The 16,646-nt window shown below is 46.1% G+C and overlaps 1 protein-coding gene across 1 annotated transcript; it reads right to left on the bottom strand.

The window, feature by feature from the left end:
- Positions 1 to 1,395: 1,395 nt before the first annotated feature.
- LOC124703494 (PHD finger protein ALFIN-LIKE 8) lies at positions 1,396 to 13,961 on the bottom strand. The gene is made up of 5 exons (XM_047235700.1): positions 13,837 to 13,961; positions 13,697 to 13,729; positions 12,425 to 12,653; positions 2,040 to 2,166; positions 1,396 to 1,967 (listed from the first exon to the last, which is right to left on the bottom strand). Exons 1-5 carry the CDS (start codon positions 13,925 to 13,927, stop codon positions 1,686 to 1,688), a joined length of 762 nt encoding a protein of 253 aa, XP_047091656.1. The 5' UTR covers positions 13,928 to 13,961; the 3' UTR covers positions 1,396 to 1,685.
- Positions 13,962 to 16,646: the final 2,685 nt, after the last annotated feature.

The following is a 16,646-nucleotide window of genomic DNA, read 5'->3' as shown; positions in this document are numbered from 1 at the left end:
ATTGTTTGGAAGCGCGCCATTAAAAGTCAAAATTGAACTTTCCATTTATTAGATGTATATATGCTATCCTTGTGTACGAAGGATCAACTGCATATTCACCACATTTGGGCTTGTATATGTCTCGTCTCTTGGCCTCTCCAAAAATACAAATTGCATTTTTTTTTTTCACATGGTATCAGAGCCTAATATAGGGGGTCTACTATACCCCTTGAGCGATTGGACGCACAACTCGTCTGTCTCCATCTCTGGTCGATTTCAGTCTACCTTCTTATTGATTTTTGGTTTCCCAATACATCTGAAGCCCACCTCAAAATCATTTCCTCAGATTGGTTGCGCTCAATTCCTGGTCTATCGGCTCCTTCCAGTAATGGCATCATCATCTTGGTCATCTAGGTGGCTCCTCTTTGCCGTACTTAGTTCATCTTGGTTTTCTGGGGTTTGTCTTAGGTGACATGTCTAGTTTGTAATTTTGATGCACATATATAGTTACAGCGAATCTCTGTATGGGTGTTGTTTTTTAGTGAATATGTATAGGTGTTCTTTTGACCTTGTTTATTCAGATGTTTGGTTCTCCTATTGTTTCAAGCAAAAGTCATTGGTAATATAGTGTTCTCATAGATGATTTCTCTCACCACAATTGTATATATTTTATGTCTTCAGCTGCCTGCTAATAAGGTAGGCGCTATGTGGTAGAAACTGGCGTGGCACCTGACCTGGGTGGCAGTTGAATCATCGCCACATTTATCCAAACAACCAACACAGCAACCAACCAAAAAATCGAAAAGATCTTACACAACAGGGAGCTATTGTTGTCGCCAGGATTTGGAGCGCACGGAAAGCGCTGAAACAGACCAAAAAAGAATTGCGATAAACTTGACAAGTCAAAAAGGCAAAGGTTGGCAGAGTGGAAGATAAAGTAGATAGGCTGCAACTAGGACAAGGACATGAGCAGAAAACGCAGAGAGAAAAACAAAAGCAGAGGAGCAAAGGTAAAGCGGACCTCGATTTATGCAGATCCGCGTGTAAACTGGCGGGGCAGCATCTGATGCAGTCTACTCTTCAATCCGGATGTCCCATTTGACAAAAGTTGAGCACTGCACAAGTCAAACCCACTAGATTATATGGAGATAAGCTGTCACAAAAGCAGAGGAGAACTGCTGAAGGGAAAGGATGAGGTCTCGGCAACATCTAAATCTGAAACATGATCAGTGTTATGCATTGGCAGGTAGTCCAGCAAATCATTGATATGTTTGGCCATGATAACATATATATAAAAAAAACATACGTACTAAAATCACCAGAAAACAAACCGCTATTACATGAGCTGACAAACACCACAACTAGATGGGCTTCCTGCTAGATTTCATGACCAAATGATCTCGGTGGAGTGCAATATAACACAACAACAGCAGATTTTTTTTGCCAACGAACTACAAGTACATGATACACAAGCTAAAAACAATAAGTCTCAAACATGTGCACTGAGAAGGCTCGAACAAATACAAGCTGTTACAATTAGTTGCTAATACTAATGGAAAATCTAGAATGTCAGACATACACCACATAACAACACATAAAGACCCCTAAAGCTGGTCCTAATCTCAAAGCAACCGAATGCACACCCATTGGGCATCCCATCCCATGTGGGTCTTTACAGTAGGTCAAATTCTTGGTTCTTCAGGCATCTATGCTCTGGCTCTCTTGCTACTGCTGCTGCAATTCGGGCATTTGTAGTGCTTGATGTGCTCAGCTTTGGCAGGTGTAATCTTCACACACTTACCATGGTACCATGTCTCACAAGCATCACAACAGATCCAGAATTCATCCTGTCCATAGTTGTCATTACACGCACCACATAGTGCATTTTCATGTTCTTCTCCCTCTTCTTCCTCACCTCCACTGTCATCCTCATCCTTTGGAGGTGGCATCTTCGGACCCCTCGAGTTGGGTTCTGGCAGGCGTGATGGCTGGGGAGTAAAAAGGTTATGACCCTATTTTGCAGTCAGCATTGTTACAATAATATTAAGATGATTGGTTACCTTTGTGCCAGATTTGTTTATCTTGCTGCTGCTTTTCGGGGTTTTTTCTTTCACCTGCTTCTTTGCAGTTCCTGTGACAACCTCATATATAGTGGGGAGGTTGTTTATCATACTAAAAAGCCGCTTCCTGCAACAGTCACAAAAGGTAATTATTGAAATTAACGCTCAGTGTGCAACTGTGCATATACAAAAGAACAATCACACCTTTAAATGCATTAAAATATTTGAAGAAATTAAAATAACTTCATAATACCTAAACATGGCAAGGGAGAAAAAATCTGAATAGTAAAGAGAACTATTTTATCTCACGATTTGCATAAGATATCTATCTATAATTACAACAGCAACAGTACGTAAATTGGTTCACCTATTAGGGTAACCAAACTTGACAACCATAAACAATGGATATATACCAGTAATACTCAGTCCATTCAATTTTTATTGGATGAAATGATTGGGCATAGATGATACTCCACCTGAATTCTTAAATTAGTATACTCCTTGTTACTTTCTACCGGTTACATGTTAAATTGAATAATTCAAGTTAAGTAAAAAATAAGATTTCCAAACTATTGCAACTGTACAACATTCTGTAAGTAAGTTCTAACCAGGGATCAGAAGCCTACAATTTCATTCTAAGATACACTCCCGTTGTTCAATAATATGACAGTTTGCACAAGAGAAGGTGTCTAATATTCAACAATCCAACAGTACTCCCTCCGGTCTCTTTTAATTGACTCGAATTTAGTACAACTTTGTACCAAATTTCAGTCAATTAAAAAGGACCGGAGGGAGTAATACAGTCGTTAACAGTATAAAAAAATTGGAAGTACTTTCAATAAATCATAACAGATCTAACAGTACCACTTTCATCTCATACAATCAATCGAAATAGTTCCGGATATTTAGCTGACAAAGTTGGAAGTTCCACCACCCAGATTTTAAAAAGAATATATATTTCTGAATACAGATTTTCGCAACAATTTCTGTTGGCAACCCATGTTGCCAATTTGCATCTTGAAGTTCTCAAAGAAAAATTAAAATATCTAAGATGTACTGCATGTTATAAACCTGAGAACTTGCCATATGTTTTGCAAGAATATGACATGATATGTCCTGCTAAATCAAAAGAGAAAAAAAATTATATGATTAATACACACAAATTTTCTATGTGTTTTGTCGACACAAATTGTCATATTTTTGTATGATTCTTTTGAAATGCTCATACTGTCGCATATTGTTCATTTACGATTTCTTTCCATACTCACAGTAAGTAGTTTGAAAATGGGTTGCATCGGCTACTAGTTGCAGATTTTCCTTTCTCTGAACTCTGAACGGAACTGAGGTAGTGTCCATACGGAATCATATACAACCCTCGCGGCCAAAATAAAGAATCAACATGACATGACAAAAAAAACTTGAAAACATCTATTCTCACTGACTTTAAGTAGAAAACTGAACTTCAAATGATAAAGCATTTCATCAGCACCAAGGATACAGGTGTCTGCCCCAAAAAAATGCGTACATATCAATAACACAATGAATGTTTTATGAAAACAGGTAAAACATGCTTAAGTCATTGTTGATATTATCATTCATAAAAAAATGTAGTAAGCATGGTCAAAAACATTTTATCTATTTTATTTGTAACGAGCAAGAATCAATTCTATTCACCCAGAAATAATAATAGTAACCATATCTATGTACGTGTATCTGCTCCTGGTTAAGGATTTCTGTATCAATGTTTCCATTCTTATGAGATGGAAATTTTCAACTGTAACGGATTATAAAAACTCATGGCTAAAACAGGATGTTTGTTGTTCAGCTGCAATGGACGACCATGAAGTGAATGAGGAATCAAAAAGTTAAATCAAGATATGCATAAATGACAGGAGTTTCTTAATGCACACTACTACAGTAGTGGAACAGATGGACCAAAGTGGAAGACCATTCATCCTTAGAGCATCCCCACTGTCTCCCCGTAGAGGCCCCCGAGCGACGTATTTCTCATCCGGACGGCGAATTTCGGTCCAGTCGCGCCCCCGATTCCTCGTTTATCTCCGGATTTGGGCCTAAATTCATCCGGCGAGCCCACGCCATCCCCGGTCCCCCGAGGCACGCTCGGGGACTCCGGACGAAGCGAAAGCGCGCGAAACGCCGAGAAATGTCTCCCGCGCTTTCGCTTTGGCTTCGCCGCAGAGGCGGGCCTGGCCGGTCAGCAGACGCATCGTCTTCCGCGCGCAGTAAAGGCTGCCGCCGGTCAGCTCGCCGCAGACGCGTAGCATCCACGCGGCATTAAATCGCCGGCTCCAGCCCCGCCTAAATACCCCGCTCGCCGCTCGCCGCGAAGCGTCGCACCATTCTTCCTCTTCCTATTCCCTCGACCTCTTCCCTCGGCGAGATCCATGGCCTACAACGATGAAGATGGCGCGGCGAACAACGGATTCCCCCGCCGGTCGCTCCACGCGTGGGAGGGGCACCTCCTCCACCAGGCGGGGTACCCCTGCCCGCCGGACGCGAGGCCTCCCGGCGGCAGGTGGCGGCTAAGCGCGGGCGGCGTGCCAATCCCGCCACCGCCCCAGGGACGTGCCCTCGAAGCCGCCATCGAGGAGGTCCGACTAACATTGTCGGACCAGGACCGCGCTGAGCCACGCTACCACCCCGACAACCTGACGGCGTGGAACTCCTACTTTCTTCGGCGGTGGGAGCAGGAGCTCGCCTCCTACGACGGTCCGCCGCCCCCGCCTCCGCGTAACAACACCGCCGGACGCAAGCGGTGGTGGAGCGTGCCGGGCCGGACGCTCGAGGCCGTCCTCGAGCACATCGAGGGCGGCAACCGCTGTCGAGGGCATCGGCCAGCCGCCGTCGGGTAAGCAGCTGGCTGCCAGTTCCTCGTCATCCGGATCGGCGTCGAGGTCGACGCTGATCTCCAGGTCGGCGCCAGCATTGGCGCCGGTGAAGAAGGAGCCGTCTTCCCCGCCGACCAACCGCGCGCGCGGCGGCGGGATCGTCATCCGCGAGCCCTCGGCGGCACAAGGATGGCTCCGCCCCAAGCGCGAACCCGACACCTCCGGCGAGCGGAAGCCGGCGAAGGTGAAGATGGAGGAGGCGGAAAGCGCCGAGGACGCCGCCATCCTCGAGGCCGTCATCGCGAGGTCCCTACAGGACCTCGCCCCCGCCGACAACGCCATGCCCCTCGACCAGGCGACCAGGCCTGCGCCTGGTCGAGGGAGCAGTGGGAGAAGGAGGAGGCGGAGAGGCAGGCGAGGCTCCTCGAGCAGGCCGCTCACTACCGCCGACCTGCGACGCCTCCGTCCGGCGTCGCCGTCCCCGGTCATCGACCTCGAGGAGTCCGACGACGGCCGGGTACAAGCCATTGCCGTCCCCGCCTCGCACCAGCCGGCTGGTGGGGAGACGCCGGCCAAGGCACCGGCGGCCTGGGCGCCACCTTCCGAGGATGGCGGCCATGGCGACGGCGACGACTACACGGTGTTCTACCGCCATTTGGGCATGTAGAGCGCCGTGTTTTATTTAGTTTTATTTGTATCCCCTAGCCGAATTCGAAATATAGTCGAATTCGGCCTCTATGTATGAACTTCGCCCTATATATAGTAAATATCATTAAATTTAGTCTAAATTCATTTGTTTTAAGCCGTATTTTGTCAAGTTTCCGTTTTTCAAATTTTGATCGGCGTCTACGCCCGAGATCGCGTACGGGAAACTAGTCCTCCCCACGCCAAATTTACGTCCAATCCGGACGTAAATTTCCCCGGATTTCGGCGTGGGGAGGGCAAACGAGTGGAGATGCTCTTACAGACTCTGCTGAAGTCATCAATGGGTCAAACAAAATGGAACAGAGGAGATGTAAGGATAAAGTAAAGCTAGATATACCATGAACGCCCATTAGGAATCAAATCAAGTATGGAACCAACTAGCGGCACAAAACCCAAAATGAATGAATATTACAAAATAAGATAAACATGAGGCGAAAGAGTTTTTAACAACAAATTACACATATAGTTACACCATGCTAGTTACAGAAAAAATCAACGAGAGTCAAAATAGATATGAACAGGAAGAAATGTTAAGAAAGCACCCCACTGCAATCATTCTTAGAGCATCTACTAGTCTTACTGAACTGTTAGCTTACATAAAGAGACAAAACATATTGTCTTAGCACTAAACTGACGCACAGAGATACTGACTGTTAGCTTATGTAAGAAAGAAAATATATTTGTCTTAAGCACTAAACTGAAACACAGAGATGTGCATAACATGAACATCGATTTTTATCATGTCTTCCAACACATTGATCGATTAGGGAGATCTCAGGATTTGCCACTCAACTGTCTCACCGACAGCTGACCAACAGCCCATATGGATATCAGTTATATGTCAATATTTTTTTATAATCTATACAACCTGCCACCGCGCCTGGTCGAGGGAGCAGTGGGAGAAGGAGGAGGCGGAGAGGCAGGCGAGGCTCCTCGAGCAGGCCGCTCACTACCGCCGACCTGCGACGCCTCCGTCCGGCGTCGCCGTCCCCGTCATCGACCTCGAGGAGTCCGACGACGACTGGTACAAGCCATTGCCGTCCCCGCCTCGCACCACTGGCTGGTGGGGAGACGCCGGCCAAGGCACCAGCAGCCAGGCGCCACCTTCCGAGGATGGCGGCCATGGCGACGGCGACGACTACACGGTGTTCTACCGCCATTTGGGCATGTAGAGCGCCGTGTTTTATTTAGTTTTATTTGTATCCCCTAGCCGAATTCGAAATATAGTCGAATTCGGCCTCTATGTATGAACTTCGCCCTATATATAGTAAATATCATTAAATTTAGTCTAAATTCATTTGTTTTAAGCCGTATTTTGTCAAGTTTCCGTTTTTCAAATTTTGATCGGCGTCTACGCCTGAGATCGCGTCTGGAAACTAGTCCTCCCCACGCCAAATTTACGTCCAATCCGGACGTAAATTTCCCCGGATTTCGGCGTGGGGAGGGCAAACGAGTGGAGATGCTCTTACAGACTCTGCTGAAGTCATCAATGGGTCAAACAAAATGGAACGAGAGGAGATGTAAGGATAAAGTAAAGCTAGATATACCATGAACGCCCATTAGGAATCAAATCAAGTATGGAACCAACTAGCAGCACAAAACCCAAAATGAATGAATATTACAAAATAAGATAAACATGAGGCGAAAGAGTTTTTAACAACAAATTACACATATAGTTACACCATGCTAGTTACAGAAAAAATCAACAGGAGTCAAAATAGATATGAACAGGAAGAAATGTTAAGAAAGCACCCCACTGCAATCATTCTTAGAGCATCTACTAGTCTTACTGAACTGTTAGCTTACATAAAGAGACAAAACATATTGTCTTAGCACTAAACTGACGCACAGAGATACTGACTGTTAGCTTATGTAAGAAAGAAAATATATTTGTCTTAAGCACTAAACTGAAACACAGAGATGTGCATAACATGAACATCGATTTTTATCATGTCTTCCAACACATTGATCGATTAGGGAGATCTCAGGATTTGCCACTCAACTGTCTCACTGACAGCTGACCAACAGCCCATATGGATATCAGTTATATGTCAATATTTTTTTATAATCTATACAACCTGCCACTGCGCCTGGTCGAGGGAGCAGTGGGAGAAGGAGGAGGCGGAGAGGCAGGCGAGGCTCCTCGAGCAGGCCGCTCACTACCGCCGACCTGCGACGCCTCCGTCCGGCGTCGCCGTCCCCGTCATCGACCTCGAGGAGTCCGACGACGACTGGTACAAGCCATTGCCGTCCCCGCCTCGCACCCGCGGCTGGTGGGGAGACGCCGGCCAAGGCACCGGCAGCCAGGCGCCACCTTCCGAGGATGGCGGCCATGGCGACGGCGACGACTACACGGTGTTCTACCGCCATTTGGGCATGTAGAGCGCCGTGTTTTATTTAGTTTTATTTGTATCCCCTAGCCGAATTCGAAATATAGTCGAATTCGGCCTCTATGTATGAACTTCGCCCTATATATAGTAAATATCATTAAATTTAGTCTAAATTCATTTGTTTTAAGCCGTATTTTGTCAAGTTTCCGTTTTTCAAATTTTGATCGGCGTCTACGCCCGAGATCGCGTGCGGAAACTAGTCCTCCCCACGCCAAATTTACGTCCAATCCGGACGTAAATTTCCCAGTTTCGGCGTGGGGAGGGCAAGCGAGTGGAGATGCTCTTACAGACTCTGCTGAAGTCATCAATGGGTCAAACAAAATGGAACAGAGGAGATGTAAGGATAAAGTAAAGCTAGATATACCATGAACGCCCATTAGGAATCAAATCAAGTATGGAACCAACTAGCAGCACAAAACCCAAAATGAATGAATATTACAAAATAAGATAAACATGAGGCGAAAGAGTTTTTAACAACAAATTACACATATAGTTACACCATGCTAGTTACAGAAAAAATCAACAGGAGTCAAAATAGATATGAACAGGAAGAAATGTTAAGAAAGCACCCCACTGCAATCATTCTTAGAGCATCTACTAGTCTTACTGAACTGTTAGCTTACATAAAGAGACAAAACATATTGTCTTAGCACTAAACTGACGCACAGAGATACTGACTGTTAGCTTATGTAAGAAAGAAAATATATTTGTCTTAAGCACTAAACTGAAACACAGAGATGTGCATAACATGAACATCGATTTTTATCATGTCTTCCAACACATTGATCGATTAGGGAGATCTCAGGATTTGCCACTCAACTGTCTCACTGACAGCTGACCAACAGCCCATATGGATATCAGTTATATGTCAATATTTTTTTATAATCTATACAACCTGCCACTGCGCCTGGTCGAGGGAGCAGTGGGAGAAGGAGGAGGCGGAGAGGCAGGCGAGGCTCCTCGAGCAGGCCGCTCACTACCGCCGACCTGCGACGCCTCCGTCCGGCGTCGCCGTCCCCGTCATCGACCTCGAGGAGTCCGACGACGACTGGTACAAGCCATTGCCGTCCCCGCCTCGCACCACTCGGCTGGTGGGGAGACGCCGGCCAAGGCACCAGCAGCCAGGCGCCACCTTCCGAGGATGGCGGCCATGGCGACGGCGACGACTACACGGTGTTCTACCGCCATTTGGGCATGTAGAGCGCCGTGTTTTATTTAGTTTTATTTGTATCCCCTAGCCGAATTCGAAATATAGTCGAATTCGGCCTCTATGTATGAACTTCGCCCTATATATAGTAAATATCATTAAATTTAGTCTAAATTCATTTGTTTTAAGCCGTATTTTGTCAAGTTTCCGTTTTTCAAATTTTGATCGGCGTCTACGCCTGAGATCGCGTCTGGGAAACTAGTCCTCCCCACGCCAAATTTACGTCCAATCCGGACGTAAATTTCCCCGGATTTCGGCGTGGGGAGGGCAAACGAGTGGAGATGCTCTTACAGACTCTGCTGAAGTCATCAATGGGTCAAACAAAATGGAACGAGAGGAGATGTAAGGATAAAGTAAAGCTAGATATACCATGAACGCCCATTAGGAATCAAATCAAGTATGGAACCAACTAGCAGCACAAAACCCAAAATGAATGAATATTACAAAATAAGATAAACATGAGGCGAAAGAGTTTTTAACAACAAATTACACATATAGTTACACCATGCTAGTTACGAAAAAATCAACAGGAGTCAAAATAGATATGAACAGGAAGAAATGTTAAGAAAGCACCCCACTGCAATCATTCTTAGAGCATCTACTAGTCTTACTGAACTGTTAGCTTACATAAAGAGACAAAACATATTGTCTTAGCACTAAACTGACGCACAGAGATACTGACTGTTAGCTTATGTAAGAAAGAAAATATATTTGTCTTAAGCACTAAACTGAAACACAGAGATGTGCATAACATGAACATCGATTTTTATCATGTCTTCCAACACATTGATCGATTAGGGAGATCTCAGGATTTGCCACTCAACTGTCTCACTGACAGCTGACCAACAGCCCATATGGATATCAGTTATATGTCAATATTTTTTTATAATCTATACAACCTTCCACCTCATATTTTCTTGCAATTAATTATGACTTCAGTGTCATCTGCTAATCAATGAAGCCTCCCTTCTGATGGTGCTTATACTATGACAGAGACCAACATGGATTATCTGTTGCTATTACTTAAAGATTTTTATACATACATAGTGCGTTAATGCTAATACTATGTATTTATACATTATGCATATGTGAAAAATCTTGTAGATAATCCTAGCGAGTTGTGCTGCGAATAAATCTTCTCGGCATACTATCTGTACAATGTTAGTGAGAAATAGAGTAACTAATCCCAAAGCATGGAGCATAAGACCTCCAAACTCTAAAATATCAATTCAACACAAGGTCATAAGTAGCACTCGTGTGGCTAAAGAACTGTTCCTAACTAGTCTGTGTTTCTAACAAATTACAGTCACAAGATCCTCCACGATCCGCTAAGAACAAAAGGAGCCGGGAATAAAGTAACTGTGTTCTAGATAGTATTCACAACCAGAACACTGCCCACGCTATGTAGGGGTGTGCAAAACTGAAACCGGTGGAAACCATTAAAAAATTGGCCATGTTCTGTTTACTTATAATATTTATAGCTGACAAGTAGTAGCTGTGGGTAAAGTCATTTTTTAACCATATTTACCCAGTTCCATTTTTAGCCAGCTCCCTAGCTTCTGAGTGTTGAGAAAGACGAGGAGGGGATACTGGACCATCTTGGATTAAAAAAAGATATCTAATTCACCATAAAACCTAAATATATCCAACTCCATATTTTATCAATAATGTTCCTCCAAACTTTGATTTCCATACAGTAGTAGTATACTCCCTTCAGCCCAATACATGCTGTTCTCCAACTTACAGTCTCCAAAATAAACTTCTGAGCTGGCAACAATCACAGTAACAGTAGCATGGGCAGATCTTGCTTTTGTAAAACAGTGCGTCTATATCCATGGCGATCTCGGAGCAGCCAAAAGAAGATTGTACACAGTAACCATGGTTTTAAAGGCGTCGCCTAAACGACGCTTAAGCGTCCGGCGTTCCAGGAGGGCAAGGCGTCGGCGTCGCCTTTGTTTTCTGCCCAAGGCGTCCAAAGGCGTCTCCAAGGCGTCCAAAGGCGTCGCCTAGGCGCGAAATCACCGCCTTGCAAGAATCTGGACGCCTCTGTTCTGTGTGCGGGAAACTTTGGGCTGGCAGGAGGGGAAAACAGAAATGGCGGGCTGGGAGGGAAATTGAGGGCCATCTATAGGGGAAAGAGAGGGAAGAGAGAGAGGGGAGCTCCTCTCACGCGACCTCCCCAACTCTGGCCAGATCTGCTGCTGCTCCTTCATCTGCCGGCCTCCCCAGCTCCGGCCAAGCTTCTGGCGACTCCTCCCACTGGTGCATCCCTCTCCCAGAGGGGAAACAATGTACAGCTTCCATGACAGCTTCTCTTGGTGCCTTGGTGGTGTCTGGTGTGTGTATGTGATGCACTTCTTCTTGCCTGCTTTGCCTCTGCTTGCCTCTGCTCATCCTACCTAGCTGATGCTTTGCTTCCAGCAAGGCAGCCTCAAAGGCGTCGCCTTGCAATGCGTCTTGAGCGCCTAGGCGTTGAGGCGCCCCCCCATCGCCTTGGGACGCCTTGGCGCCTTTAAAACCATGACAGTAACAATAGCATGTGCATATCTTGCCTTTGGAAGACAGTGCGATCTATATCCATGGTGATCTAAGGGCATCCAAAAGACCTCAGATTGATTGTCATTGTCATGTGCACCATGGTTGGTTCCTGCCTGGGAAGAAAGCCATATAAAGGTCCTTTGTCCCAGTGTGGGCGCCGACCATTCTCTTCGTTTCAAGTCCATCCTCTGCAGTGGACTCTGCCACGCCTCTCTCCCCTAACTACCCTGACTCTGACGGTGGCAAAGTCGTCGACTCCCTGTACTCCAATGAAGGGGGTGGGGAGAGTGGGCTGAGTCTCATGGAGCCTGGGAATTTTAGTGCTGATTTCTAAATGATTGTGAATTCACCTAACTGCTAATGCTTTACCAGCCGAACTATAAGCTGTTCCATACTCTGTTGGAGCAGAGGCCAAGCACCTTGCAAAGCTCTAATGCTCTAGCTTGGCTCATTAAAAGACCTACTAGGCTAGGCTACTAAGCATTCGAGTGACCAAAGTAAGTCTATGTTTTGCAACATAACTGATGTAACGCATCAAACAGAACAATTACAATGTCAAGATAACAATATTGGGCTGATTATTCAATAGTCACATTACCAGAGTTAAATATGACGAAAAATACAAAGAACAACAATATCACAGAACTATAGGCAGATCACAAGTAAAATTGCTTGTCTCGGAAATAAATGCAATACCTGGATTCTTTATCAAACCCGAATCTTGCTCCGAAGTAGAAGGCTACTGCTAGCAGCCAGGCATCACTATGCACGGCAACAAGTGACAACCAATCTTTCTCATCCATCCCGTCCCGGGCAAAATTGATTCCCAGTGCTGGCTCTGGAAGCTCCGGGGGAACCTCCTCCGCTGGCAAGTTAACTTCCCACGTTTCATTGGGAAGACCATACAGACAAAGATTCTCTTTCTCTGCAACCAAAATGGTAATCTCTAAGCCTCCTCATCCCTCTGATGATAATTTCTTTTATGCTCTCTAACAGAAATAAGTCAGAAGGAACAAACTTTTGAAAACGACTGCAACTGTGTGCCCACAGAACGCCGAAACGAGAAAAGAAACGCAGGAAAATAACGGTTCGATCAGAGACTTTGGCATCCTGGCACCGAAGTACAATAACAAGAATTTAGATCTATAATTCCATACAGTGCTCAAGACTAACCCAAGATAAATAGTATACACATCTGACATCATGAAGACATGAGCCACATATATTACGGAGCGTCAGAAAGGAAAAAAAGAATATGCCATTTGCTACTAAATGACAAAAAAAAATGTTCCAGAAGCCTCCAAAGTTGTATTGGACCTTTTCTTTTTTTTTTGAAAACAAGTTGTATTGGACCTTGGTTCCATCGAATGGCCTGATCCAGTACATCAAGTTATTCAGTGGGTCAGCACAGTGAAGCTTACAACTAAACTTGAGCACTGCGTCAGTAGAAAACTACCTAGTAGTAATAAAAATAAAAGCCAAAAATACCCTTCACAAGATGGACACCGTGGTCATTTGGTGTTTTGCCCCACCCCGCCCCCACATCATTTTTGTTGTGAAGAGGGAGGGCATTAGTCAACAAATCAGAAAGATACAAGCTCTCTCCCTCTCTCTCCATCTTTTAGCCGGCACATGCAGTGTTGTGTTAGTAGATCGAAGGCAATACGCACCAAATTAGCACAAGAACCATTCCAGCCCACACTTTCCCAGCAAAAATGAAAGAAGTAACTAAAAGGGCTGAAAAATCCTAACCCAGTAGAACGTAAATTCCAGCAAAATCCTCCAACATGAAGGGGGTCAAAGGCAGGGGTGCTCCCAGATTAGAGCCAATAACAACAGCAGCCGCACACAAGTTTCCCTCTGATGGGAGGAGCGAAAGGAAATCATGCCGGAATCATTTTCATGTAAAAAAAAACCAAGCGAATTCGATGGCCGGGGAGGGCGAATCGGAGGCGGCCGCGAGCTCACCTGGGTCGCACTGCTGGTAGAACTTCTCCACATCTGCAAATCCACCAACCAGAAACCAGTAACCGGTCAGAAACACTCCAAATCCTCTGGAACAGACCCTTAGAGCAATCCGGGGGCGGAGGAAAAATGAGAGCACGCACCGGTGGTGAGCGCCTTGATCATGCCGGCCCGCCGCGCGCGGAAGTCCCGGAACACGTCCTCCGGCGTGCGGTGCGCGCCTCCCCCTTCCATTCCGCGGCTCGCGCGTGGCGACGTAGCACCGGGGGGGCTAGGGTTAGGGTTTTGGTGGCGGAGGCGACTGGCGAGGCTTTAGAAGAGAGCAGAGCAGGGAGAAGAATGGAAGGGAAATGGATTTGGAGGGGAGGTGGAGAGTGGGGGACCGGAGCGCGGGTTTTGAATCACGTCGAGGTGCTAACTGCATATTTTGCGATGTGGTGGCCTTTTTCTTTGTACTGTAGAAAAACGGTCAGGCGCGGTCCCAGTGGTCCGTGTGATACACGATGTAGCGGCTGCACGCCTCGCGGCACGGACCCCGGTTTCAAATTTGATTTGTCTGGTTTGAAATGCAAGAACGGGCAGACACAAAGAAAAAATTTAAATTTTCTATTTGTCTTTCTCTTCAACCTCTAGACTGTATCGACGGCGTGTCGCCGCTACTGCTCCTCTCAAAGTCGGCCTGCCGTTGTTGGTTACAAATGGAAAGTCACCAAAGGGGGCAAGAATACGACTTCTATCCCAGAGACGAAGAAGAAGGAATAATCGTCGATGGAGCTCCATGATGATCCCGAGACCCTCCAAGCTAGAAGAAGTCCTCGAGTACCACACAACTCCCAAAAGGTTCTCGACGTTGCCGTCGATATCGCGTTGAAGCCGGGAAGACATTATTGAAGATGTTGCCGCCACCATCTGAGCGACGACACACCAAACCTTGACCCTAAACCAGAAAAAACGGAGCCCTCCCACCGAATGGGGACAAGATCCACTCCGCCCCATGGTCCGAAGGACACATAACTAAGGCAGATCGGCAGTGCCGACGGGAGGCGGCTGGGAAACCCTAATCGCCTCTCCCATGCCGAACCGGTTCCTCCGTCACATTTTATGTTTTAACGTTACAAATTGGATTTGTTTGTTTTAAAATGCAAGAACAGGAAGACACGGAGAAAATGTAGAGTATGTACATTATGTAAAGGTGTAAGCGTGGTTGGCTATCTGGGGTGAGTTGCATTACTTACACACACTGTTGCGGTGCATTGCCATGATAGTTATTCGGTAAATGTTGTCGGTATGGAGAAGTAACATATAGTCATCATGGATCCGAGAGACAAGAGACAATGTATGAGATGCAGGCTAAGCACCAAATGACCGCCGGAAGTAGTTCGAACATTGGAGTATAATGTTGGCATGCACCTGAGCTGCGAGATGTTGGGGATATACCAAATAGGTATACCCACAACATAGTCTAAGTACAGCAAGTTTGGGTGACCCACAGATGGTGGTTGGTGACATAGGCATGCTAAATAGGCCTGCCGGATAAAGTACCTGAGGTTATCTGGAGGCGCACGACCAGAGGGATTGAAGGCCCAGAAGCCCAGAGAGTTTCTGATAAGGAATACTTAGTTGTATTAGGAATCATGCAGTAGTACGAGAAAGGCCCGATGTGCCTTCCCGCAGTTTGTAACTTGTACACGAAATCCCTCAGCTCCACCTCCTATATAAAGGGGAGCCGAGGGAAGAGAAATCAATCGATTCATTGTCAACAAACCCACCGTAAACTTTAGTCGAAACACCTTTGTCGGCTGAAACCTTCGAGATCTACTTGCCCTCTACTTCTTATGAAACCCAAGTCTATAATCTGTAGGCACTGACAAGTTAATACCTTGTCAATTGGCGTCGTCTGTGGAAATTGGAGGTCACAAGGTCGTGATTTCGATGGCATCGTCAACATCATCATCTGCTGGAAGCAACGCGATGGATGGAGGTAAACGAGTGCAACCTGATCTCGCCTTCACCCAGTCGACTTTTTGGCCGCTGGCCGCGACATGGGTGATGGTTCCTTCGACCCCAATCTTCAAGCTAGCTTGACGAGAGGCCAAAGCTGGATCATCCTTCCCCAGGAAATGTTGGGCAAGCTCGGAGAAAAATCTCCGGTTGAGTATCCTTCAGGAAGAAGTGGCGGAAGACCCGCTTCAATGCATTCCGCACGGAAGTTATGGACTTGCGCTCTAAGACACAGTTTAGCTCAAGAATGTTGAGAGTGTCCAGAAGACGATCATCTGACTCTTGGCTCAGAGTGTATTGCTCACCCATTTTCCCTGCTGGAGAAAAGCAAGGCTTCGTCAACACCACAAATAAGGTCGACACAAGGGAAAGTAAAGCGACAAAAGGAAAGATAGTGTTACTTGAAAATCTTCGGGATTGCGTTTCAAGGCGCATGCTTATTTCATTTTCGCGCTCGACCTGCTTGGCCTCTTTGTTTCACAAAGCGTCTTCAGTGGCTTGAAGCCTTTGACGAAGATCTTCGACAGCAGCGACGTCCTTTTCAGCCTTCTTGTGAGCTGTCTCGCTGGCTTTGAGCTTGGCCTCCAGATCGTCGGCGCCTTCCTCGGCACGATGAAGCGCATCTAGAAGAAAAAGGTGAGAGGACGCAAAATCAAGATAGGGACATCGATCATGTCAAGAGCAGCAATGTTTTACCTCTTAAAGGCGCGGCCTCGTCGCGGAACCCGATAAATCGGGAGCCCAAGTTGACCAGCTCTTTCATTAAGGGCTGCAAAAAGTCGGCAAGACAGAAAAACAACGTCAGGGTAGATAAAATCTTTCGGGCTGCACAAAAAGGCGACAAGCAGGAAAAGTAAACTTACATCCTCAAGGAGAAGACCTGATGTACTCCCAGTGGCAAGCTCATGTGTGCTAGCAGCCCCGGTTTTAGCTTTCTTCGGCTTCGGCGCTC

Source organism: Lolium rigidum, chromosome 3 (genome assembly GCF_022539505.1).
Source record: "Lolium rigidum isolate FL_2022 chromosome 3, APGP_CSIRO_Lrig_0.1, whole genome shotgun sequence".
Taxonomy (NCBI): domain Eukaryota; kingdom Viridiplantae; phylum Streptophyta; class Magnoliopsida; order Poales; family Poaceae; genus Lolium; species Lolium rigidum.
The sequence above is the reverse complement of the archived record's forward strand: the minus strand, read 5'-3'. Positions and strand labels throughout refer to the sequence as shown.

What these genes read in the sequence shown, in the direction of transcription:
- LOC124703494 (XM_047235700.1), bottom strand. Translation starts at nt 13,927, where the DNA reads ATGGAAGGGGGAGGCGCGCACCGCACGCCGGAGGACGTGTTCCGGGAC. An exon ending in GGGTTTGATAAAGAATCCAG is followed by an intron (nt 2,167 to 12,424) that starts GTATTGCATTTA and finishes TGACTGTTGCAG; the next exon opens with GAAGCGGCTTTTTAGTATGA. An exon ending in TAAACAAATCTGGCACAAAG is followed by an intron (nt 1,968 to 2,039) that starts GTAACCAATCAT and finishes TTTACTCCCCAG; the next exon opens with CCATCACGCCTGCCAGAACC.